The 25,696-nt window shown below is 47.8% G+C and overlaps 1 protein-coding gene across 2 annotated transcripts in view; it reads right to left on the bottom strand.

The window, feature by feature from the left end:
- The window catches only part of STK32B (serine/threonine kinase 32B), a 339,814-nt gene that overhangs the window by 59,322 nt on the left and 254,796 nt on the right, over positions 1–25,696 (bottom strand). For both annotated transcript variants that reach the window (XM_059923343.1, XM_059923344.1), the window contains exon 5: positions 6,899–6,936. In XM_059923343.1, coding sequence (XP_059779326.1) covers positions 6,899–6,936 — 38 coding nt within the window. The remainder of the gene's footprint in view (positions 1–6,898; positions 6,937–25,696) is intronic.

Raw genomic sequence — 25,696 nt, 5'->3', positions numbered from 1 at the left:
CCCGCACACCACAACTACAGAGCCCACACACCCTGGAGCCTGTGCACCACAACTAGAGAAGAGAAAACCTGCATGCCACAACCAGAGAGAAGCCCGCGCACCACAACGAAGAGCCTGCACGTCGCAACGAAAGATCCCGCGTGCCTCAATGAAGATCCCGCGTGCTGCAACTAAGACCAACGCAGCCAAAACTAAATAAAATAAATAAATAATAAATAAATCTTCAAAAAACAAAAAATCTGTGTGCTCCCTGCTCCCCCTATGCGGGGGTGAACAAACGATAGCAGGGTACAAGAAATGCAACACGTGTGGGATTTCTTGAGCTCCTGGGCTGAGATTTGGGGGAACTCCCACCCAAGACGAGTTTCAACACCTTCCCCCTGGATATATTGTGATTTCATAAAACCTGCCCAACCTTCACACCCTATTTGATTTGATACTGCTTGGAAACCGCCTCCCCCAAGGCTTTTGAGAGGGCTCAACAATTCTGAGTTTCTTTCCCCTTTTCTCTACTTCTGTGGCTTTTAATGTTAAGTCACTAGATTTGGGGTTAATTAGTTACTGCAGCATAGCCATGGCTACCTGATCAATCATTTCCCTTCCACGTCTCTGTGTTGGCATGTAATTTTATGCAATCATACTAATCACAATGAATTAGGTTTACAGAGAGGTTTTTAGAAACTTTCTCAGCCATGATTTGCTCTTTGCAATGACTCTGAGAGGCACCGGGATAGAGACTATCTTTTGATACCTAGCATCCTTTTCCACTCCATTCTTTCCTGCCTCCTGTATTATAAGGACCAGAAAGAGAGAAAAACCACATGTCCTGACCCTCTTGCAGCTAGGGTTCTGGACAAGATTTAGGTTCTGCCATTCAAATGCACTCAGGCAAGGTTTGGAAGCAGAAAGGAAGCAGAAGGAGAATGCCATTTGAAGTCTGGAGTTACACTGTCTCAAGTCAAGGAAGTATGCGTGTCTCCAAACCAGAAGCTGGCAAACAGAACTGACACACACCCTTCCCTGTCACCTTCAGAGGGAGCACAGCCCTGCGGACACCGTGACCTCGGGTTCCTAGTCTCCAGGACTGTGAGACAATGCATCTCTGCTGTTTATTGCCTCTCAATTTGTGGGACTTTGTTCCAGCACCCCTAGGAAACTAATACAGGGGGCTATTTATTGGGGGTCCTCAGAGATTCCTGCTCTGGGTCTTCAGGACTTTAAGACATCACACTGTGATAGACACTTCCATTCCCAGCAGTCTTCAGAAAGAATCTCATTACAAACCTCCCAAGGACTCCAGGCTAGCTTTATGCCACATTCCTAAGCTTTAGCCTTAAACTCGTCTAGAATAATGACACCCACTGTTGGCTCCTCTGACTTAGCAGAAACACCTCTGCCCCCCAACTTGCCTGGGTGGCTTTTCCCACTTCCATCTCAACTGCTCCAATCCCTGCATCTGAGGCTTCAGAATCAACACACGCCTGATTTGTTAATTTCCTGGAGTCTCGTGATGGGGATGTCACGGCACATACAGTGTTTTGACAAGTGATAAGGGGGTGTTGCTGCTGGCCACTGCTGTTTTGGGGAACACTTATCACACTTGCCGACAAATATGTCAGCAACAGATGGAGAGGAAGTTCTTTGAAATAAGTCCAGTGAATGAGTGCTTTGAAATATAGCCTGTTAATAGAAAATTTGAAGTAAAGTCAACAGATTAGGAGACAATTGCCATTGAAAAGATAGTTTGTTATTCACAGTTCCTAAGAGGAGGGGTCACATCACACCATGTGGGCCCCCCCCAGGGAAGCACTAGCGTTAGTCATGAGACAGAGGGAGAAGGGAGAAAATGTGGGCAAGAGCCTTTCTGGTGGTTTCTGTGGGAAGGAACAGGCAAGGCAGGGCAAGCAGGCTTAGGACTGGCTAGTCTGAATAATTTCAGGGGTTCTGGGGCACAGGAGCTGTCCCTGGCTGTCTGGATCCTGGCACTGGGGTGTGTAGGGCAAGTGGATAGTGGCCTGGAGTGTGCAGAAGTCAAGCATCAGATTACAGGAAATAGAAGACATGGTGAATACAATGAGGAAGCAAATTCATTCTGCTGGCATGGCTGCTGTGTCACCTGTTACTAAAGATCCAGGTGAGGTTTCTGATGCCCAAGCGCCCATCCCGAGGTCCCTGAGAAAAGAATGAGTTCTACACCTCACAGCCTGCTGTCCTCTGGCCAGTGGAGCTTTCTCCCTTGCCCTCTGGAATGCTCTGCTCCCAAATGCTCTGGTGGCCACACTCTGGAGGGAGGATCCAGAAAGCCCTCCCTCCCCCACCCCCAGCTTCACTGCCCTTCTGCTCCGGCACAGCCTCACCCCTGCCCGTCCCAGCACTGACCCTGCTGGGTCGGAATCACCTGTTTCCTTTTCTGTCCCTCCCTCAGCCCTGGCTACACCTTAGAACCATCTGGTAACCTTAACCCCACCTTCACCCCACCCAGCACTTTCTCCTGCGAGATGAGTCAAGTGAGTGCCTCTGCAGGTGGGACCTTGGCATTGGCATCTTTTACAGTTCCTGGGTGACATGCAGCTGTGGCTGAGAAGTGCCACCCTAGACCACGATGTCCTCGGCCACAGGGGGTCTGTGTCCTTGGGTCGCCTGTCACAACGCCTGGCTTACGGCAGGTCTGCAAAAGTAAAGGAATTACTTTCTTGTGTACAGAAGAGGACAGAGCTACAGTTGTCCCTCAGTATCTGCAGGGGATTGGTTCCAGGACCCCCACTGATACCCAAATCTTTGGATGCTCCAGTCCCATGTATAAAATGGTGTAGAATTTACATATAACCTGGACACACCCTTCCATATACTTTTTTTTTTTTTTTTTACTTATAAATACCTAATACAATGTAAATGCTATGTAAATAGTTGTAAGTCCAATGTGTATGTTATGTAAATAGTTGCCAGCTAGCAGCAAATTCAAGTTTTGCTTTTTGGAACTTTCTGGAGTTTTTTTCCTGAATGTTTGCCATCTGAGGTTGGTTCAATTCTAGAATGTGAAACCCCAGGTAAGAAAGCTGACAGTATATGGTCAATACATTTTGACCAAGGGTCCTCAGTAGACACTCAGGGCAAAACGCAGGCACTGCCCTTCTGTCTCTGACTCCTGGCTCTTTGCTCATTTGGGGGGAAGTCAAGCTCCCATGTGTTAAAGGCCAGCCCCCCACCTGCGCATCTGCTGGATGATTGCATTAATCTCCGCAGTTCCTCCTCCTCTGTATCCTTCCTTTTGCCATGTCATTTGGCAGTGCCCAACCCCGACCCGGTTGGGTCTTGTGAGTTGCTTTGCCCACTGGGATGGCAGCAAATGTGAGGGAGGTGGTGGCTTAAGTGACTGGGCTTTCCCTGCCTCTGTTTCTGCTGTGGCCACGCGAGGTCACACAGGGCTGGCCTGCCAGAAGGTGAGCCATGAGGAGCTGGGCCGAGTCGCCCAGTCAATGAGCCAAGGTCATGGTGTACCAGCTGGCAGCCAGGCGACCCCCAGACATGGGAGTGAGCACAGCCAACGTCACCGTAGCTGCCTAGCTGACGCTGCAGGACCTCAGTCTTAGGAGCAAGCCCTGCCTACAGGAGCTTAACCCCACAGGCCTGTGAGCTAACTGGATGCTTCTTGTTTACGCCATTAAATTCATGTGGTTATTCATCACCCAGCATTATTGTACCAACAGAAAATGAATGCAATCCCTTCCCCTTCCCTCTACAGTTTTAAATTCCCCATTTCCTGGAGCACTTTGCCCTCAGCCCTAAAGCACTCTCAACTCTTCCTCTCACACTGTGCTATGATGCTACATCCTCCTTCAGCTTCATTTTACCTCCAGGTATGGTGTCCCTCTGCTTTTGCTGCTAGCCAGGAGACCCCAAATCTCAAAGTAGATTTAGCGCCCATTCTAGGAGATAAAACCAGCCTGAAAGATCAGAAAGCAGAGCAGACACCGGGGGAGCAGAGACACTCCTGTGAGAGTCTTGGATTTTGTATAACCAGCAGATCTTGAACATTTTAAATAAAATATGAATGCATTTATTTAATTATGCTTATAACTCACTGTAAACACAGCAACCAACTTGTTCTCTGAGAAAACACTTAATGAGATCGATCAGCAAACTCTTTAAATAGAAACACATAGTTATCTGTTTTGTAAACTGTTTTTTTTTTAATGCATTTAACAAAAGGGTAAGGAGATCTAATGTACAGCATGGTGACAGTAGTTAATAATACTGTATTGTGTGGTTGAAATTTGCTAAGAGGGTAGATCTTAAATGTTCTCACCACTCACACAATAAGAAGGTAACTATAAGAGGTGATGGATACGTTAATTACCTTGTGTTGTTAATTTCACAATGTATTTGTGTATTAAATCATCATGTTGTACATCTTTAAAAAATCACATTGTATAACCTAAACATATACAGTTTTTATTTGCCAATCACACCTCAATAGAGCTGGAGGGGAAAAAAGGCAACAATGACTAAGAAAAAAAGAAAGAAAAGCTGATGAACCTCTATCTCCTGTCATAAATCAGGGAAAGGAAAAACAAGCCACAGTCTCCTCTCTTGTCCTTCTCTCCTAGGGGAGAAGATTTGTGTTTTTTGAGAATTCTCTGCTCCTGATTTTCCTTCTGCACTGCCTAAAAAGGCACTCACTGGATGCTAAAGCTGATGGAGGGGAGGGTATCAGCCATTCACATCTTAGTATGGAATAGTGTTCAGTGCTCTGTCTCGACAGCAAGCTTGATGAAAAAGGAGCTTAGACAAGAGAGAGGAGGGTTCGAATCCTTGGGGAGCGTGTGGGATGCTGCAAAGCCAGAGGGCAGGGTCAGGACACTGTGTAAGGCATGTGGGAGATGATGAAGGATGGGGAGATCTGGGAGGAAAGTGGGAAAGGGCTGAGGGGGAGAGGACGAGCACAGAAGGGGAGGTAGGAAGGGATGGACAGAGATCCAGGAGCTCAGGAACGAGGGAACCCAGAGAAGGCTGTGTGAGCTCTGACCCGAGGCTGTAGCATCGGGCAGGAACTACGGCGTCAGGCAGGCCCTGGTTACCCCACAGGCTTGCTGAGTCTCATTGCATCCTAGAGGAAATGGCTGAATTATTCCTACTGCTTGGTGTTCCTGCCTTGATTTTGCTTCTGGAAAGCTGCCCAGGGTCTGAAAGGTCTTTGTCCAAAAGTCTCTCTCAAGTCTCTAGGCAGGGGCCGTGAGGATCCCAGCCATAACCCTACCCTCCACACCCCTGGTTTCCAGGACAGCCCTGCCAGGGGTCCTGCATCACCCAGCCTGTGCCTCTTCTTCCTCCACCTCACCTGCTTCTGTGATCTGAGCAGAGAAGGGACAGGAGAGGCTGAGAACTATACGCTAATACAAGCCCTCCTGAGCACCTTTATGTCCTGGTGCTGAGACAGTGGCTGATCTTCACCATCTTGTCTTAGACCTTTGCCACCCTGCAAGGTGGTATTACTTGTTTTGCAACTTGCCTGAAGACACACAGCTAGTTGGGGGACCAGCGGAGACCCAGGTCTGGGGTTCCTGCCTTTTAGATACAAACTGGGGACCCTGATTTGCAGCCTCAGCTCTGCTCAGTTTCCCCCTGGCAACCTAAGGTCGTCCTTGACCTTCCATTTGGGAGCACAGGGATTTCACCTCTCTACCCCAAAGCACTTGGTCTGGTTTCAGCCTCTGGCGGGAGACTGGAGCCCAGATGGTCCCATCCACCACTCCCACCCTGTCTCCCAGTGCCAAGGGGTTTATACAATGAGGTAGGATTCCCTGAGACACACTGGTGACACACACAAGTCCTAGAGGGGCTTCGGGCTGGAGCCACAGCCTCAGCCTGCGGGAGGGAGTGGGGGAGGTAGGTCAGAGGAGCCGTGTAGAAGAGGCGGCAGACTCATCCCTGAAAGATTCAGCAGCACATCAGAAAAATCCCCACCCGCTCACTCCAGCCCACACTCCCGAAAGCCCTTGGGAGATGAGCTCCTGAAGCAACATCAGGGAATTTAGTCTCCAAGACTGCCATGATGCTTGGCTGCAAGCTGCCTTTGGCATGGACTGCAGTGGAGTGTCAGTCATTGCTGGGCTGCGCCCTGGACTTGTGGTCCTGACTTGACTGGGCACCACATCCCTGGGACTGACTCAGAACACAGAGGCCCAGGTTCTCTAAACAGGACAGGGTCTGGCCTCTGATTCTTACCAAGTCCCCCAGGGGATTCCAATAAGACCAGAGTTGGAGAGCCTTCTCCATGGGCCAGCAGTGTCAGCCTCAGCTGGGAGCTGTTATAAATGCAGAATCCCAGGCCCACCTCACTCCACTGAATCAGTTTAGGAAGATGCCCACACTCCGTACACACATAAAAGCTTGAGAAGCCTGGATGAGAGAAAGGCTTCCCTTAGAGGGAAGCCTGGATGATGACTGATTTCTAGCTTGCCAAGCACACCCTATCGCATTTGATCCCCACGACAATCTGGAAGGTGGGTATCATTTTCCCCGTTTTACTGAAGGTGATATTGAGGCTTAGAGAGGTGAGTGACATCTCTGAAGCCCCGGGTTCACAAGTCGGGGAGCAGGGGTGGGAGGCTCAGAGCTTTCCAGCCTTGTATCCCATTCCCATTTCTGCCCTGTTGTCCTCACACCAGGACATGAACGGTGATGTCTTTAGATATGAAACCATCAAATACATTGGACTTGACTCACCGCAGCAGGACACAGACCAGAAATTTACACAGGTGTTCATTCACCAGGATTGAAACAAAAGAAGGCTTTCTAGTCAACCCTAAAATCCAACTCACCAGGACCAGGACCAAATTCCCAGAGCCTCCAAGTTCCCACTGAAATAGTCTGTAGAAAGCGTTCATAACAGGCTTACCGTGTTCATCCAGCAGTATGTTGTCTGGCTTGATGTCTCTGTAAGAGAAAACAAAGAAGCTGAAAATGTGATTTCTGGAGCCTACCGAGCAGCACGTGACAAACATGACAACTGCGGATAAATGCCTGACAACACCTAGAGTGCTTGTCTCTCTCCCAGCGTGAGGGCTCAGACAGGGAGCAGGAGAGTGATTGTTATGATCGTGGAGCCCCGTGTTCTTGCTCCCTTCCCTTTCCTTTTCCTGGAACTGCAAGTGGATTGTGTGAATATTCTTCTCCTCAATATTCTTAACGATTTCTGGCCTCTTGAGTCCCAGGAGTGACTGCTCACTGAGCATAGGGTCTCTACTGGTGGGTACAGACACTTACCCCTCCTGATGGAATTTAGCCTTCCCACCTTGCTAGGTACTAAACCTCCCAGGTGTAATGGTCTCTGCTCTATAGACCCGGGAACTGAGGCTCTGGGAGGTTCAGTAACTTGTCCTGGTCAGCCTTGTCCACAGCCTCTGCCAGTTTTTGTACAATCTCAGAAGATTTGACATTTATTATAAAGAAGTGAATGGGGCTTGAATTTCTAAAATCTGTGATTTTTATATGGAGCTTTGGAAAGTGTATGCACGTTCATGATGACTAAATCAGGGTTGAAGATGTCAATTCAGTTTCTTAAAAGATCACACCCAGCAATCAGCCGGTTTTTGTACAGTCTGTGAGCTAAGAAAGGCTTTTACATTTTTAAAAGATTGTAGAAAACAAAACAAGACACACACACACACTCACACACGCACAAAGCAAAAAGGAAAAGAAATGTATAACACAGACTGATGTGACCCTCAAAGCCTAAAATATTTATTATCTGGTCCTTCAGAAGTTTGCTGATCCCTTTTGCACACAGTGGGCCATGTCCAGCGAAATCTCGGCTGGGGAGTTTCTGGAAAATTCTGCTCTATGTCATCATTATAGCAAGGGGCTCCCAACTCCAAGCTGTGCTTTTTAAAGGCAGGGGTTTTGCTTTCTTCACCTCTGCACCCCTAGCATGGTGTCTGTCACCAGCAGACACAGTCAAAGAAAAACCAGGACAGTAGTTAAAGCAGTAAAGACAGATTTTATTCAATTGCAATCACCAAAGGGGAAAAGACACCTCAGCATAGAACTGGGCTCAATTCTGAACACAACGGGGACAAGTGGGGATTTGTAGCCGAGGAGCAGGTGGGGATCGGTGGATGGAAAGTTACTAAGAGGAGACATCAGAGGTGAGGGGGGTTCAGGATTCCTGCTGATGGCAGGCCAGGGTGATCAAACCACCCGGGGGATGAGCAACCTGATGAGAAGATGATCAGGTCGGGAGGATGGGGGATTCTGGCTAAACCAACTTAGCAGGTTCTTGCTAAGACCCGACAATGCAGAGACAACACAGAAGTACAAAAGACGAGGTCCGGTTTCAGAAGAACTCAGAAGAGCCTGAGTAGAGTTTGGGGGGGAAAAGAACCTTTGTCAACACACAGGAAACACGGAAGAATGAATGTGAGAGAAACACAGCCTTGGAGAAACTCATTGGACGGCTTCAGCTCTGATTCACCCATCATTAACTTGCATACACTTTCCAAAGCTTTGTATTAAAGCCATAGGTTTTAGAAATACAAGCCCCACTCACTCATTTAGAGTAAATGTCAAATCTTTTGAGACTAATGACAGCTTTCTTCGAAATAAAAAGCGATTGCTCCTGAGTTTATCAAATAGCAATTCTACCTGAAAACACACCATGGTTATTTGTAACAATATGAGGTAATGCCTAGGGCTTTGGGGAAGAAAGATACACTCAAACCATAGCTTTAAATTTTAATTTTCATTGTGACTTGTGAATACTGATGAGCATGAAGCCAATGGAACCCCAGCTGCCAAGTTCACAAACACACGTCCCTGGTGAACAGAGATTGGTTGTTAGGGGTGTCCCCAGGGGGAGGATGAACTTGAGAGCTCACACAATTAAAACAAAAGACGGAAGACCTGGAGTCAAGTGTTTGTGGCTCAAATCAGCAAACACTTGTCCCCTGTCTGGGGCCTCTCCCAGGAGGGTTTCTCCAGAAAAGGTGAGAAAAGGGAAGATAAATACTTGTCAAGAATGAGCCCAGGCGAATCCTGCTCGGGAGCAGACTGTCTGACACCCCGGCGCCTCTCCTGCTATCGGGGTGACCTCCCTGTGCCTCGGCTTCCTTTGTGGTGTGGACTTAATGTCTGACACATGCCTCTGTGTCGGCTGTTAGCACGGAGGGGAGCCAATGGCCCTCAAGCATCTTGGGGGTGTCCCTTCCATGGTCACTGGGGCTGCAACAGTGAACAAGGCAGACCCAGCAAATGGAACTCGCTTCTAGGAGGCTGACAGGAGCGAATAAGTGACACGACCCCAAGTTGAGACAAGTGCTCTGAAGAGAACAAATCAGGGTCTAGAAAAGAGACCTGCTTTTGGTAGGTGGCCAGGGAAGGACTTTCAGAAGATGTGACATTAGCTTGACATGTGAATGACAAGAAACAGTCAGACGCAACCCGGGAGCAAGCTCTCATCTTGCAGATGAGTCCACGGAAAGCTGGGAGGGTGAATGGCTTAACCTGTGACATCTGTCCAGCCTAGGGAACAGGACAAAGGTGGTGGGGTCATTCGCATGATCACAGGCTATCAGACTGAGTCCTGGCGGGCTGGAGCGGGAGCGGCCACATGGCAGGGACCTGTGGGCACCTCTAGGAGCTGAGCGCCAGCAAGGAAACGGGGGGACTTCATTCCTGTAGCCACAAGGGACTGAATTCTGCCAACAATCAGGAGAGCTTGGGAAAGATCCAGAAAGATCCAGAAAGGAGTGCAGCCCAGTGGACACCGGGGTCGAAGCTTTGTGACAACCTGAGCAGAAGAGCCAGCTAAGCTGTGGCCAGACTCCTGACCTGTGGAAACTCTGAGGAAATACATAGATACGAGTTTGTTTTAAGCCGCTCATTTAGAGGAAATTTGTTCCGCAGGGACAGAAAATTGTTACGATAGCTATATGATCTTGGGCAACGTACTCTGGGGCCTCACTCTCCTCATCTGGAAAATGGGAATGACGGTCCCTATCTGACAGTTGCTGGGCGTGTACACGGAGGTGCTATCATGCAAGGCTTAGCAGGGCTCCCAGTGCGTAAGAAGTGCTGAAATAAATAACGATGAGGGGCCTATCTCTGCTCTTTAAAAGGAGCTAGGGAGGCCTCAGGGGCGGATTCTTGAGCTTTTAGCAAAGTGCATTAGATCTCTTTCATAGGAGACTCACCAGGCAGACTCCTGAAAAGCCTCACGGAAGAGACGGGAGTCTGATTCATTCGGGATTTAATAAGAATAACATTTTATAGGCAAAGCATCTTATCAGAGCCTCTAGGTTAGCGGGTTCCAGGACCATTTCCTCCGGTTCCACTTTTCACATTGATCGTATCTCAGCCCAAGCACGTCATCCTGCTGAAAATGGGCCTGTGTGTTCAGAAATGGCATTAGAAGCATTGCGAGGATAGGCAAGTCTGCGACAATGTTTTCTGAGGACAGGTCCCATAATTTCAGAGCTGGGCAAAATGACACTTTGATAGAAAGTGTGCATGCGAGGCTATAAAACCTGGTTCTGCTTTTGGAATTATCCCCCAGCCCCCAAATAAAACAAAGCATAAAATGTCAGTTGGGCTATTTAAAAAAACAAAAAAAATAGCACAGAAATGGCTCTGATCCAGACTGCAAAAAAGGGCCGTGGGGACATTTCTGCACGTGTGCCTTTGCTGGGGGTCTCTGAGTGTTATACGTCCATGATCTTATGCAGTAATAAAGACAAATAAAAACCTGGTGGAAAAAGATTCACATCTGTGAAATGAAATTCTGTGGATATTTTACCCCTAGAGAAAGAACATGCTGTTGACATCACAGAAGTAGCAGGAGGAGGCGGACACACAGTGGTCATATTCCAGCCCCAAATTTGGTGGCCCTGTGGTCCTGGCACAATGCGCAGGGCGAGCCTCAGTTTCCTCAGCTGTAAACTGGAAAATAACACATACTCCACGTAGTTACGGTGAGAATTTTTGTTTGTTTTAGTCGTTTTTATTTTGTCTGTTGTTAAAGCGCCTAAACCTACATTCTAACTCTTACAGGAGCTTATCTTGGTCGTGTTCTGAAATGCAAATTCGATAGTTTCAGTCGTGCGATCCAGAAACTTCTGTGGTTCCTCACTGCTGTCCAAGGAGTTACATGTAAGGCATTACAGGCAGGACTGGGGACAGGAGGAGGGATGGCCAGCTCTGAGGCTGGAGAAGACTGGTCTTGCCGCAGTGGTGGGTTAGAGGTTGGTGGGTAGAGGGAGATGGGTTTAGACAGGTGGGTTGAGACCACTTACGAGGGGCTTTATTTGATTATGGAACCAACTTCAGGTTGTTAGACTTAGGAGGCAATACCTGGGATTTTCCTCCAGGCTGGCTGGGGTACTAGATGATTCCGTTTGAGGTAGGTGGGGTTTTATGAGAGCAGCCAGCCAAGGGCCAGGCCTGTAGGATGCACGCCTGTTGTTAGTAACAGAAGGAGCAAAGACATTTCAGTCTTGGGGATGAGCTACCAGAACGGGCACCGGGGAGGGAGGCTGGAGGCAGTGACTGAGCCAGGGTTGAACGGGTGGGATTCACCTTGGCTGTGGACCTCTGTGGCCAGCTGGCACTCATCCGGCAGCAAGCCGACGGGGGACAGGAGGCTGATGAACTTGGCTCTCACATTTTGGAATCTCTCACCATATTGGTGCGGACTGTCTTCCCAGAAACTGGGTACCGATTCTGAAACCGCATATCGTTGCTACTGGTTAGATTTCACTTCTTTCTCCTGTCTCTCTCCTGCCTCCTGTGGAGGGCAGGGACCATGTACGGCCCCCAGCCCCCAACACGATGCCTCCACATCATCAGAAGTCCTGATGCTACTCACAGCTGCACTTCCTGCAGAGCCTACTGTGAGTTGGGCATCACGTGGGCAGGTCACGTGGGTTTCACAAGGAGCGTGGCTTCTCTGGATCAGGTGCTGTGGCATCACCTTCTGCGTCACCCCGCTCTATTCTGACACAACTCTAGAGGCAGGGATCACTCACTAGTCCTATTTTATTGATGAAGAAAGAAGTATTTACAGAGGGTCAAAGGTCACATGTCAGCAGACAAGACCCATTCTCAACTTGCCTCTAGATCAACGTTCTCTACCTGGGGGAAATACTCAAGAAGAAAATGAATCTAGTGATTCCAGGAGCATGCCTATAATACATATGTTATTTGATCAACAAAATTATGTTACTTGGATTTCAGGATATGTTTCTTTATTACAACACCCACATACAAGGTTGTATTTCTTTTTTAATATGACCCGAATGGCTTTCCAAAACATACATCTGTCCCTTCTTACATAAATTCCCTTAATTGCCCTCTGGAACCCACAGCGCTGGTGGCCGGTGTCTGGGATTCCATATTCTAACATAATCTCAAAAATAAAAAGTGAATGCTCAGATGTGGCTGTCAAGTTTGAAAGCCATCAACTGAGGGCATCAAAGAAAACTAGCAGCCACTACCACTGTACTTGTACAAAAAGAGGGAAGGAGGAGCCCGGAAGAGTCATGAGGACACAATTTCAGCATAAGGCACGGCTGTCTCAGGCCTCAGGCCCATTCCTGGAGAAGTGTTTATTATTTTTTAAAATTTATTTTATTGAAGTATAGTTGATTTACAATGTTGTGTTCATTTCTGCTGTACATACAGACAGGGATGACCATGTGAGGACACAGGGAGAAGGTGGTGGTCTACAAGAAGAGAGGCCTCAGAAGAAACCCTGCTGACACACTGACTTTGAACTTCCTGCCCCCAGAATTATAAGCAAATAAACTTCTGTTGTTTAAGCTACCTAGTCTGTGGTACTTTGTATGCAGCCCCAGCAAACTAACACAGGTAGGTAATATTATTATCCTTATTTTACTGGACAACAAGACTGCAGCTGAGAGGAGTTAAACATTTTCTCCAGGTCACAGAGTTCATGGTAGAGCCTGGATGGACCAGTTAGAGACACAGGTCTTGATTTAAAGGCATGGAAACAATTTTTAAAATGTATACACAGCCTGGTGAGTCAGTTCTTTCTTACATCTGGCTTAAAACCTCTTGTTGCAACTCAAATCATTTTCCTCTCACTTTATCCTTTGGGAGAGAAAGTGCATCTGGTCAAGCCATGCTTGGGGTTTGTTAGTTTTTCTTTAATCCTGCAAAGAATAAACATCAGCATGGTTGACATTGATTCATTACATTCAAACGCTATGCCACTCCATGGGGTTTGGGTGTAAACTTGGTTACTAAGGCAATTGCATTCGGCTAATTGCTAAGTACACCTCATGGAGAATTCAAGAGTTTCAGGATTTACAAACAGGTTCAGGGATGCACTGGGCTCAATTAATTCCTTCATGGATGGGTGAGCCCAACAGCACGCTGCCCTAGACATAGTGAGGGTGTCGCCTTCCCAGGCAGGTCAGGAAGGGTCCGTGAAGCCCACGCAGACCCACCCAGCCCAGTTTTCTTTCTTTCTAGTTGCTCTAGGAACACTATATTACAAAGGTCTGTCCATGAGTCAGTCTGTGAACTCCTCAAGTTAAGCGCCACTGCACAGCATATGGAAAACCATAAAAGTGTGTTAAGAAGGATAGGGTGCTTGCCCACGCCCTGCAGTGACCGCAGGACAGCCTGTGATGATGGATAAAGCTTTGAAGCCCTTCACACATGAACCCTACGACTGCCTGGGTCTCAGTTTTCCTCATCTGTAAAATGGGGATGAAATGAAATAATGAACGTAAAGGACCTAGCTCAGTTCCTAGCATAGAGTAGGTGCTCAAAAAATGGTGACCATTTCCCCCACTTGGACCCACCCCTACTTAGCAGGGAGTTTAGAGGGAACAGGATGGGGCAGAAAAGGAGATGGAAGAGCCGACCCTGAAAATGATTATGACCATCCTTCACATGTACACAGTGGTACAGTTCACAAAATCCCTTCCCATACTGTAATTCATTTAACCCTCATGAATACCCTGTGGAACCAGCATTATCTTCTTTTCATGGACAAGGAAACTGAAGCCTAGAGAGGTGAAGTGACTTCCCATGGTCAGAGTTAAAAGTGGCAGCAGAGGGATTTGAACCCAGCTCTCCTGATGCCCAATGCTCTTTCCATTTCCTGGGTGGGGCAGACACCCAGTCCTTGTGTCTGTGCACACGCTGTTCCCCGGTCTGGAGCTCTCCAATCGCCTCCTGGTCAACCCCCTGCATCTGGTTGCCCTTGCTCAGCTGCCACTGCCTCTGAGAAGCCCTCCTTGAAGTCCTGGATGGTCCCGGTCACTGTCCTGCATTTCCTTGTTCCCTGAACTTCACTGGCTGTGACCACAGCCAGTGTGTATGTGTGTATGGTTATCTGAATGATGTTTTTCTTTCCCAATAGGCTCTGAGTTCCATCGAAGCAGGGCCCACCTCTAGATCAGCAACCTGGCATGGTGCTGAGCACAGATTGGGCTTTTGACAACTATTGATTAAGTTCCTACATCTATAAACTTGTCCCAAGGCACAGGGTAAATGTTGGCCAGAACCCTAATGTTTGAGTCCAAAGGTCCTGAGGGAGAACCAGGCCAATTAGTGTCAGGTCCTGGCAGGGGGTGGTCCAGGCAGGGCATCCCCCCAACTCTCCCGGCTTCCCCAGAGACCACGGCTTAGCTCTCATTTTATTTCACTCAATTCTGGCAGCTTGCAAACTGCCACAGTCATTTGGTCCTGCATTTCCCTCTTGGATTCAGTAATCGTGGTGGGTTCCACGTGGCGGAGCCTAAGGAGTGCCGTGACTCTGCAGGAGCTCCGTGGTCCCTCCCACAGCTCCCAGTTCTTTGCTTTTCCATTAAGATGCTCAGACATACGCCTCATGTTCTTAATCCTACTTTCTGAGGAGAACACTGGAAAGAGTTAGGCTCCATGTCAAGGTCTTATTCTATTCATGTGATTCCTACTGGAATCTAAGAGCACTGGCCAGGGGGACACCTGACCCCCCTCAGGAATAACCCTGTCATTTTCCAGACCAACAGAATGACGTTCAGGAGAGGTGAGTCATTTCCTTGGGTCAATTGGTAAGTTAGCCTCAGGGCTGGGGTTTGAATTTTGCTTTCCTGACTATTGTAACCTTCTTATCCGCCTGGATCTTACTGAGTCAGTGAGAAAGGTATTGTATAGCTAAAAAAGGAGCTAGGAAATAATTTTGTTTCTCCCTCCCTTTTTACAGACGAAGCAAATGAGTCTCAGAGAGGTTCAATTACTTACTCTAAATTACAAATACGTCCTTACAAAGCTGCGCTCAGGTCTGGCTAGATCTTTCTCCATGGCCAGTGTTCTTTCTATCGCCAAGAGTTTGTTTTCCCACTTCTACTACCTTCCTCCTACCCACTCCCTCCAGACCACTGTTTACCTCCACCTCGGCTTCCTCACCACCTAACACTTTACTTACGGACTTGTTTTCGTGGTTTCCCTCTCCAGACTAGGCTATACACCCCATGACAGCAGGGATGATTCCCCCCATTGCTGTATCACCAGGACCTGGAACATTATCTGCCATAAAGAATACACTCAGTAAACAGTTGTTTGGATACTTGAGTGGGTGAAGGCCCAGCATTCAGGACTGCCTGCCCCCATGATTCCTCTTCATCTGTTTCTCAGCGTTGGTCCACAGTTTTCCAGCTCCAGAAACCAGGGTTCTTCTGAGTAATACAGCAACTCAGGCCCCAACCTAGACCAGCCACAGCCTCAGATTCTGTGAGCCAGGCCTGGGAACCTGCATTCGGACAAGCTCCAGTGGGATTTTGATGCCTCTTGGGGTTTGAGAGCCCTGCTCTGCTTAAGGGGCGAGACAGATATCTGAGCTGGTTCACAATGGGAGGCTGAATTCAGGAGACGAATTGCCCAGAATTCTTAGTCTCCAATCCCTGGCGTGTAGGCGTCTTTCACTAAAACATGGGGCCCCGGTAATGGGCTCTGATTCCTTTGGGAATAAGTTAGGAGGATTGTGTTATAGCTGCTGAGTCCCGTGGGCCCCCTTAGGGGCAGGCCCGCTCAGTTTGATTGGTGTGATGCGGGGATGTGGAGAGGGGAGAATCACCTTTTGACTCACAGCGCGGATCTGTGTGCAGAAGTGAGCAGAGCAGGCTCTATTTTAGTGGGTTCTAAAGCAACCAGACATGGCAGGTACTGATCAGCTGGCAAAGGAAAGAAGAAAACAGCCCCTGACACCCACCCACCCAAGGCTGATGGCAGGGCCCAGATTGGGATTTCCCAATCTCTGATTTTACTAAGAATGAGGGAGGCCTGGTTAGAAAGAAGAGTCTATGTGAAGCATTACAGTGAATTAATATTATAAGAGTTGCTATTTTTAGGGCCCAATCTCTCTGATATTTCATCCAAGAGAGCACGCTGCCAAAATGTGTAAGAGTCACCGAGTCCCAGCCTGTCAACGCTGGAAGGGACCTTAAGTATATCTGAAACAAGCTAGCCGTGGGTCTTGTAACCTTGCTGAGACTCAGTTTCCTTATCTGTAAAGTGGGATAATCATCACGTCCACCTCCAAGGGTTGTTGTGAGGATTCAATGAAATGATGTATACAAAAGAATTAGCCTAGGCTTGTTGTGAAGTCTCAGCTAATACGTTAAAAAATTTTAATTGCTTAATTATAAATAACTCTTGGTTTGGAGAAGGGAAATGCCACGAAAAGTAGCAGAACTGAGACCAGGATGGAAAGCTGGGGTCTTTTTGCTGCAAGTTGTTGAGAATTAACATCTTGGGGCAGCCTCAGGAAGAAGACCACGGAGAGGGACTGAGGGGCCCTCTGTCACATCTCCCTCTGTTCCTTCCACCCGAGGGAAAGGAAGACACAGCTGAGAGGGAAGCTTAATAAGATTTGAACAGGGGGCCTGCGTGTTCATTTTGTATTGGACCCCTCTAATTATGTAGCTAGTCCTGCTTTTACCTCTAATCATGTAATTCGTAGCTTATTCTGCAGACTCAGAGAAGTCAGGCAGCCTGCTCACGGTACAAAGGTCGTTGTGTCACCATCATCATCACCACTGTCGTCATCGTCCCCAGCACCATTGTCATCACCATTGTTGTCACCATCACCATCATCATCACCATCATCATCCCCACTAGCCTACCCTGCCCCCCAGCTCTCGGTCCCGTCACCCAGGATACATCTGCACAACAATAACACAATGTGAATGACTACATGTGTCACCTGTTTCCTTTTCACTCCTTGTCTCTCCCTATTGGAATGTAATCTCCAAGAGAGTAAGAACCTGCCTGAGTTTCGTCCACTCTGTTTCAAGTAGAGAGCAGTGCCTGGCACATAGTAAGCTCCGAATACACTGTGGAAGGAACTGATGATTTCCCAGGTTTCCATTGCCAGAAACTGCTGTTACTTTACATCCTTTATCTTAATTAATCTTTCCAACTACCCCTCTGGAAGGACAATTATTCCCATTTGATGGATGAGGAAGCTAAAACAGAGAGTTTAAGTCCCTGTATATACACAGAGAGAGGGAGAGGGGCTGGGACAGGATTCCTGTAAAGTCATCCTCATCTTAAACATGAGGCTTTTCTCTATATAACATCTATTCACAAAATTAGAGCATTAGTACAGTTCCTGTATGTCTCCCAAGCAACACCCTTCTATTTCATAGTGTAATTTCAGTACAGAAGTTTGGCCTTTTGTGTTTCTCTGGGTAGCATTGGAGAAGTTTGGGAGTGGGGCTGGGAGGGAAGCGAGGACCCTGGATTAAAAATAAGGGGTTGCTCTGATGCAGCCCACTGTGTTCCATTTTCTTTTTTATCTGTTGAGCGAAGAGATAATGAAGTAGCTCTCAGCCAGCTGCAGGATAGGTCTGGTTAGGGGCAGCTTCACCAGAATAATAAACATATTAAATTGTCCCCAGGAAAGAAGCAGTGGGCTTGGCAGATGCCCTGTGCACTGGATGTGGCCCTGAGATTCCGGCAGCCTCACGTGTGCACGCTTTCATCACGTCCTGTCTCAGACAATGGTGGCTCCAGCTGTAATCCTGGCAATACTGATGCCAGCAGCCCCTGGGCCATGAACCTCACTGTTCTTAGTAACAGAGTCACCTCCACAAAGATCCTAATTCATCACGTGCACAAGGAGGAGAATACCTGTGCCCTGCCTCCTTGGAGGAAACGACCTCAGGTAGCTGGCTTTAGGCGGGGCTGGGATCTAGGGGTTGTACTTGCTTGAGGCCCCAAGGATGCACCAGAGGGACCGTTAGTCCTCAGTATAGTCTGCTTGGGCTGCCATAACAACATACCACAGATGGGGCAGGGAGGATGGAGGGCTTAAAAAACAGAAATTTATTTTCTCATATTCCTGGGGGCTAAAAGTCCAAGATCAAGGTGTGGGCAGGGGTGATTTCCTCTGAGGCCTCTCTCCTCGGCTTACAGATGGACGTCTTCTTGCTGTGAACTCACATGGCTGTCTCTCTGTTCATGTCTATGTCCTAATCCTCCCCCTCTTATAAGAACACCAATCATATTTGATTAGGGCCCACCCATATGATCAATCTTAGTCATCTCTTTAAAGACCCTATCTCTTAATACTGCCACATTCTGAGGTACTAGGGGTTAGAGTTTCAACATATGAATTTTGGGGGACACAATTCAGCTCATAACACCCTCTTATGGGATGATATGAAAAGGAGAGAACCCTCTTGACCTCTGGGTGGAAGGGGGGATGGTCTGCCTCCTCTGGAGATGATTATGGGGGAACAGAGGTCCAGGAAGAACCAGGCTCCCTGAGGTCAGAAAGGGTGTCTGCAGTTGGCATAAGGATGATATGTCCGAGAGTGGACCGAGCAATGGAGTTAAAGGACGTTGTAGAGAGTGAGGACCAAGTGATGGAGCCAAGGGGACCCTGGAGAAAGGTCTGAGAAGAAAGGGAATGTGGTGGGGAGCACCCAGGGGTAGCACAGAGGCTAGTGCCACAGGTCTTGGGGACCTGGGTTTGAATCCAGCTGTGCCAACAATCTCATAAGGAATAGAGGAATATCCGTTTACAGAATCTCAGGTAACCAGTTAATCTCAACCTCACCATTATCACTGACCAGCAAAGGTGGGGAGGAGGGGGTCTAGTTCAGGGCTGAATCCTGAGGTTTCTCCCCACCAGTGTTCCCTTGTCCCTAACCTCAGTGTTGACCCCTGAAAGCTCTCTGAGTGCTCACTATCTGCATGGCTCAGAGCTGCCCAGAGTCTTTACCTCTCTACATAGAGCTTGGCAGACTGGACACACCAAGGAGAGCCAGCGCAGGCGGGGGAGGGGGAGGAGGGTACACAGCACAGGGCAGGACGAGGCGGGAAGTTGGGAACAGCGGCAGCTTGTTATGAGGAACAGGGCCACCGAATCTGGGCTTTTTTTTTTTTTTTTTTTTTTTTTTTTTTTTTTTTTTTTTTTTTTAAAAAGTATCTTTTTTTTTTTTTTTTTTTTTTTATTTATTTTTGGCTGTGTTGGGTCTTCGGTTCGTGCGAGGGCTTTCTCCAGTTACGGCAAGTGGGGGCCACTCTTCATCGCGGTGCGGGGACCGCTCTTCATCGCGTTGCGCGGGCCTTTCACCATCGCGGCCCCTCCCGTTGCGGGGCACAGGCTCCAGACGCGCAGGCTCAGCAGTTGTGGCTCACGGGCCCAGCCGCTCCGCGGCATGTGGGATCTTCCCAGACCAGGGCTCGAACCCGTGTCCCCTGCATTAGCAGGCAGATTCTCAACCACTGCGCCACCAGGGAAGCCCGAATCTGGGCTTTTTGAGGAGACCTGAGGAGAAGCCGCGGGAGAATTTCTAACACGGTGGCAACTTGCTTATTTAGCATTTGAAAAAGACCCTTCGGGACAGCTGGGAAGATAAAGAGGCAGAGAAAGAAGGCAAGGCGTTGAGACCACCAGTAGGGTTGCCAGTAAGCTGGGAGAGAAGTGAGTGGGCCTGGAGAGGAAGGGACAGATGCGGAGAGGGGAAGAGGGAGAGGGGAGGGGGAGGGGTGGCTGCAGATTCTGACCAATAACTTTAAAAGGGACTAAACATGCTGTGGGAGACTCTGCTTCTTCCAGCCTCATTTTCATCAACCTGAAGCTCACAAACGGCCGCATTTGTGACAGTTCCCTGGGATCTGTGTGCACTTGTGGAGGAGAAAAGAAGTAAATCTCTGTGCCGGCCTTTCTAAGACAGGTAGGGTCGCTGGCTCCTGGGTCTTGCCAGTGCTGTGTTTGGGTCCCTCTCTGCTCTCGGATAGATGGCAGGCAGGGGACCGATGAGAGGGAGAGAGAGAGAGAGAGAGAACATGGGTTTGTGCACCGATCTTGAGAGAAGGGAGGAAGGCGGTTTGGGAGCCAAGGGGAGCTGGGATGTCAGACGTCCCTCCTTGAACTCAGCTGGCTTCACTGGCTTACTTTGTGACCTGACCTAACTCAGTCATTTGACCTCTCTACACCTCACTTTCCTCATTTACAAAGTGGAGGCAACAATTCTTGCCTCCAAGGAGCGCTATGAAGCCTAATGTGATAACAAATGAAAACAGGACACCCAGTGCTGCAGGAAGACAAAGGCAGCATCGAGGCTGAGAGGAGGGAGGGTGAAGGGTCCTGGGGAGACTTGGTTGGGGGGTGTCAGGACACACTCCAGCCAAGCTGAGGGCCTTCGGTCTAGGTTAATTGCAGTGTGAGGATCCTGAAGGGGTGTAACAGAGAACAAACCTGACTCCATGTTGGATCTATCCCTTTAGCTCTAACCCCTGTGCTCTGTTGCCTGTGCTTAGTCATGCTGGCTCTGCCCCTTTATAGTACAATGTTGCCTATAGCCTGAAATATACATGATAGCCCATTCTCAAGGCTCTGACCTTTAAAGGTTTAACACTTTTCCATTCATATAGAGATACAAAGTTGCAGAACAGAGAATACCATTCTCTTGGAGGCTTAGAGGAACCTTGTGACCAGACTTATGTGGACAGCTGCAAGAACAGAGGATTCCAGCCCCAAGAAGTTGCAACAAACAGCCATACGCCCTCCCCTTTTAGTATAAAAGAAGCCTGAATTCTAACTTGGGGAAGATGATTCTTTAGAACGCTAGTCCACCATCTTCTTGGTCTGATGGCTTTCCGAATAAAGTCACTATTCTTCTCCCCAACCACTCATCTCTTGATTTATTGGCCTGTCGTGCAGCGAGCACTATGAGTTTGGACTTGGTTACAGGGGTTTCCACTGGGGGAGTGACATGGTCTGATTTACGTTTGTAGAAGATGGTTTGACATTTTCCAGTAAACATGGGGAATTGACAAGATGCGTTTGGACCACTAGAACGCAAGCTCCAGGTGGGCAAGGACGGCTGTGTTTCTGCTCATTACTTTGGAAGAGTGCCTGGCACAGGGTAAGGGATCAGCAAGTATTTATTCAGTGACTGAATGAGTCCCCCGGCAAGACAAGGAATAAAACCAGTATGAACCCACTGGGACAAAGAGATCAGGACAATTTATACCAAAGGATGAACTGTCATCACATGTTTAAAAAGCAAAGCAGACGGAGGAGCCGATCGAATGGGCTGGAGGACGCTCTGATGTCAGGGCTCCCACGGGGGAGCCCAGCAAGCCGGTCACTCACAGAACCTTGGAGAATCTCCAGCTGTAGAAGGACCGGGAGCCATTGAAGATGGGCTGTGCTAGGGGCTGGATAGCTGACACTCTGCCCCTAGGGTGTTGAACCCACAAATCCACTCCCAGCCCCATGATGCTGGGTCACTCACAGGGAGGGGTGGACGTGAGCACAGGGCTGAAACGGGGAGGGTCATAAACAAAAGTCTGATTCATAAATGGTGTCCTGTCCTGCAGCCACAACCTCAGCAGCCAGGCCAGGGTCAACACCATTCATGAGACTGAGGAGGCCCCAGAGCTACTGCCTGGGCATCCCATGGAGGAAGCTCTCCACCAGCTCTCGCTGTGTGAAGCTCCACTGTGGGGTCTTCCATGCCCAAGACCCACCAACCAGCTTTTAACCGCCTCCTTCTTCAATATCAGTGAACAGTTAGTTATCCATGACCAGTGGCCATTTGAGGAAAATCTTCAAAATGAAAAGCAGAGATAAAATAAAAATATCAAAGGACCTCAGAGGAAACAGAAATAAATTCAGGGAAGAGGAAACTTCAAAATAACTATTATTAATATCCTCAGAGAGGTAGGAGGAGATACTGCGCCCATAAAACACAACAGGGCACAATGAAAAAGGAACCGTCAGAGGAGGAGAAAGAGCTCTGGGAAATCGAATATCTGACAACTAAAAAAAAAAAAAAAAAAGAATCAATAGAAAGGTTTGGAGGATGAAGTCAGGGAAATTTCTCAGAAACTAGAATGAAAAGTCTCACAGATGGAGAATAAGAAAAAAAAATTAAAACACAGGGGATCATTCTAGCAAGTCCAACATCCAAATAATTTAGGAGAACAGGAAGGTCCAATGTGAGCGCAGGGAGTGTGGGCAATGAGGCTGGGCCAGCAGGTGGAGGAGGTGGCAGGGTATGAAAAGCAGGTTGGGCGGGGAGCCTGGAGTTTCAGGAAGTGGGGTTGCGAGGACCGTAGTGGGTGGGCGGTGGTTTTAGTACACAGGCAGCCTCATTCTGTTGCACTGGAGCACAGAATGAGAAATTCTCATTCAGTCCTTCTAATTAGGTCAAAGAGGTGCTTTGGTTTGATTCTTTTCTCTCTTCAACATCGGACACTTGCTAATATCCCTTTTAACAAAGAGAGAGCAGATAGCAGGATGAGCACCTTTGACAATGGGATCTAGCTAGCCCTTAATAACATCATTTTGATTTCACTATGTTTTCATGGTCACCTTATATTTACGACAAACAACACCGTTTCCTCTTTCAAGAACTAACATAAAGTGTCTTTCTGAAACAAATTTATCTTAGCAAAAGCGAATTGAGTTTGAATGCTATTTAAACAATAGTATAGGTAGTATGCAGATATGGCAAAAATCATAAAGGTAGAGTATGAGTTTCCTAGGGCTGCTGTAACAAATCATCACAAACTGAATGATTTAAAACAACAGAAATTTATTCTCTCACAGTTCTGGAAGCCAGAAGTCCAAAATCAAGGTGTCAGCAGGGCCAAACTCCCTCTTGAGGCTCTAAGGAAGGGTCCTTTCTTGTCTCTTCCAGTTTCTAGTGGCTCCAGTGTTCCCTGGCTTGTGCCTCACTCCAGTTCCTGCCTCTATCTTCGTGGCTTTCTCTCCTCTGGGTCTCTGTGTGTCCTTTTCTGTGTCGTAGGACACGGTCTTTGGATTTAGGGAATTTAATGGTTAATTTTATGTGTTAACTTGACTGAGCCATGGGGTGCCCAGATATTTGGTTAAACATTATTTCTAAGTGTTTCTGTGAGGGTGTTTCTGGATGAGAGTAACACTTATTGTTTTTTTTCAGTTTTTGGTTTTTTTTGGCTGCACCACATGGCATGCAGAACTTCCCTCCTGCTGACGGATCGAACCCGTGCCCCCTGCAGTGGAAGCATGAAATCTTAACCACTGGATCACCAGGGAAGTCGAGAATAACATTTAAATTGGTGGACTGAGTAAAGCAGATTGCCCTCTGCAGAGTGGGTGAGCCTGATCTAATCAGTCGAAGGCCTGACTAGGACAAAGAGTAACCTCCCCTAAGCAAAGGGGAATTCTGCCAGCAAGATGATCTTCAGACTTGGATTGCAAGGTCAGCTCTTCCCTGGGTCTCCAGCCTGACAGCACACCCAGCAAATTTTGCACTTGCCAACCTCCATAATTGCATGAGCCAATTCCTTAAAATAAAGCTCTCTGTTTTAGAGAGAGAGAGAGAGACAGAGAAGCGGGGGAAAGGTATATATAGATGTAGATATAGATGTGTAGATATATCTTACTGATTCTGTTTCTCTAAAAAGCCCTGACGAATAGTGGAGGAAATGGATAGATCTGGGATGTTCTTTCAACTTTGGGGGTTTGGGATATTGGTGAATTGGAAAACTCTTGGATATCTGGCTTGAGCACTTGCCACTATCCACCACCTTCTTGAAGCTCCTTCCCATGAGTGTTGGTGTGTGCTGGCTGAGTTCTCTCGCCTCTGTTCTTCTCATTCCTTTGCTGCTTCTCTTTCTGCTGCTCTCAAAGTGTGGGAATTTGGGTAAAGTCTTGCCCTGGCCCTCTGAGTTTCTTTTTAAACGTTTTCTCTACCATTCCATGAATCTTCTTTTCTCTTATGGTCTTGAACTTTCAACCTCCAAAATTTAACTCTTATTAACTTATTAAATCATTAAATTAATGTATGGCATCTCTGAGCAGACGTCTGCTAAATAGCACATATCTTTCACACCTGGAGTGTGAGAACTTTGAGGACTAAAATAAGAGTAAAGCTAGAGACCAACATGTTGTCTTTATTACTGGTAGAGGTTAAGTTGGAGGATGAGGCCTAGCAGGAGGGCCCAAAGGGCCTGGGAATCAGAATATTTGCCCACTCAGTCTTGGGTAACTCAACCAAGGAAGGTCCCTCCACATGGAGAAGATCTGCTCAGTTAAATGTGTAGCACAGAGAACAGAACACGTGCTCTGTGGGCAAAGCTGAGCAGGCCACGGCCAGTAAGTCTTTCCAAGTTCCTAATCAGATGAGTCACTCTACATTAGCACTGAGGTGCTCAGAGAGGCCAAGAGTTACAATGAGTGCCCTTCAGAGGCAGAACATCAGGAGTGAGGAAGGACCATGTCCACCAATGCCTCTGATGCCAGTCATCTGTCCAGACTGACATGGTTGTCCCTGCCTGCCCAGCTGCTGTCTCCAACAATCTCAGCTGTCATCGGTTAAAATTCCAGATCAATCCATAGACCAGCCACCCTAGTGGGAATTGTGAATGGATGGTGTGATGGTAATTCTACTGCATCAGCTTGACTGAGCCACGGGGTGCCCAGATGTTCGGTCAAATGTTATTCTGGGTGTATCTGTGAGGATTTTTTGGATGCAATTAACATTTGAATCAGTAGACTGAGTAAAGCAGATTGCCCTCCCCAATTTGGGTGGGCCTCATCCATCAGTTGAAGGCCTGAGTAGAACAAAAAGTCTGACCCTTCTCCTTGGAGGAGAGAATTGTTTCCCGCTTGCCTTTGACCTTGAAGTGAAATATCAGCTCTTCCTGGGTTTCGAGCCACCTGGCCCTTGGACTGGAAATACCATCAGCTCTCCTGGGTCTCCACCTTGAGGACTCACCTGTGGATCTTGGCACGTGTTCACCTCTGTAGTGAAGTGGGCTGGTTCCATATGCAGATGGTCCCTTGCTTACGATGGTTCAACTTAATGATTTTTCGACTTTACAATGGTGCAAAAGCAATTTGCATTCAGTAGAAACCATACTTCGAATTTTGAATTTTCATCTTTTCCCAGCCCCATAATAGGCAGTGTCATGATGCCGGACAGCAGCAGTGGCTGCAGGTCCATCAGTCACATGATCACGAGGGTGAACAACTGATACACTTACAACCATTCCGTACCCAGACAACCATTCTGTTTTTCACTTCAGTACAGTAGTCAATACATTACTTGAGATAGTCAACACTTAACTATAAAGTAAGCTTTGTGTTGGATGATTTTGCCCAATGGCAGGTTAATGTAAGTGTTCTGAGCATGTTTAAGGCAGGCTAGGCTAAGCTATAATGTTTGGTAGGTTAGGCGTATTA

The sequence above is a fragment of the Balaenoptera ricei genome, chromosome 5 (genome assembly GCF_028023285.1).
Source record: "Balaenoptera ricei isolate mBalRic1 chromosome 5, mBalRic1.hap2, whole genome shotgun sequence".
Lineage (NCBI taxonomy): Eukaryota > Metazoa > Chordata > Mammalia > Artiodactyla > Balaenopteridae > Balaenoptera > Balaenoptera ricei.
This window is presented reverse-complemented; position numbering and strand designations above follow the sequence as displayed.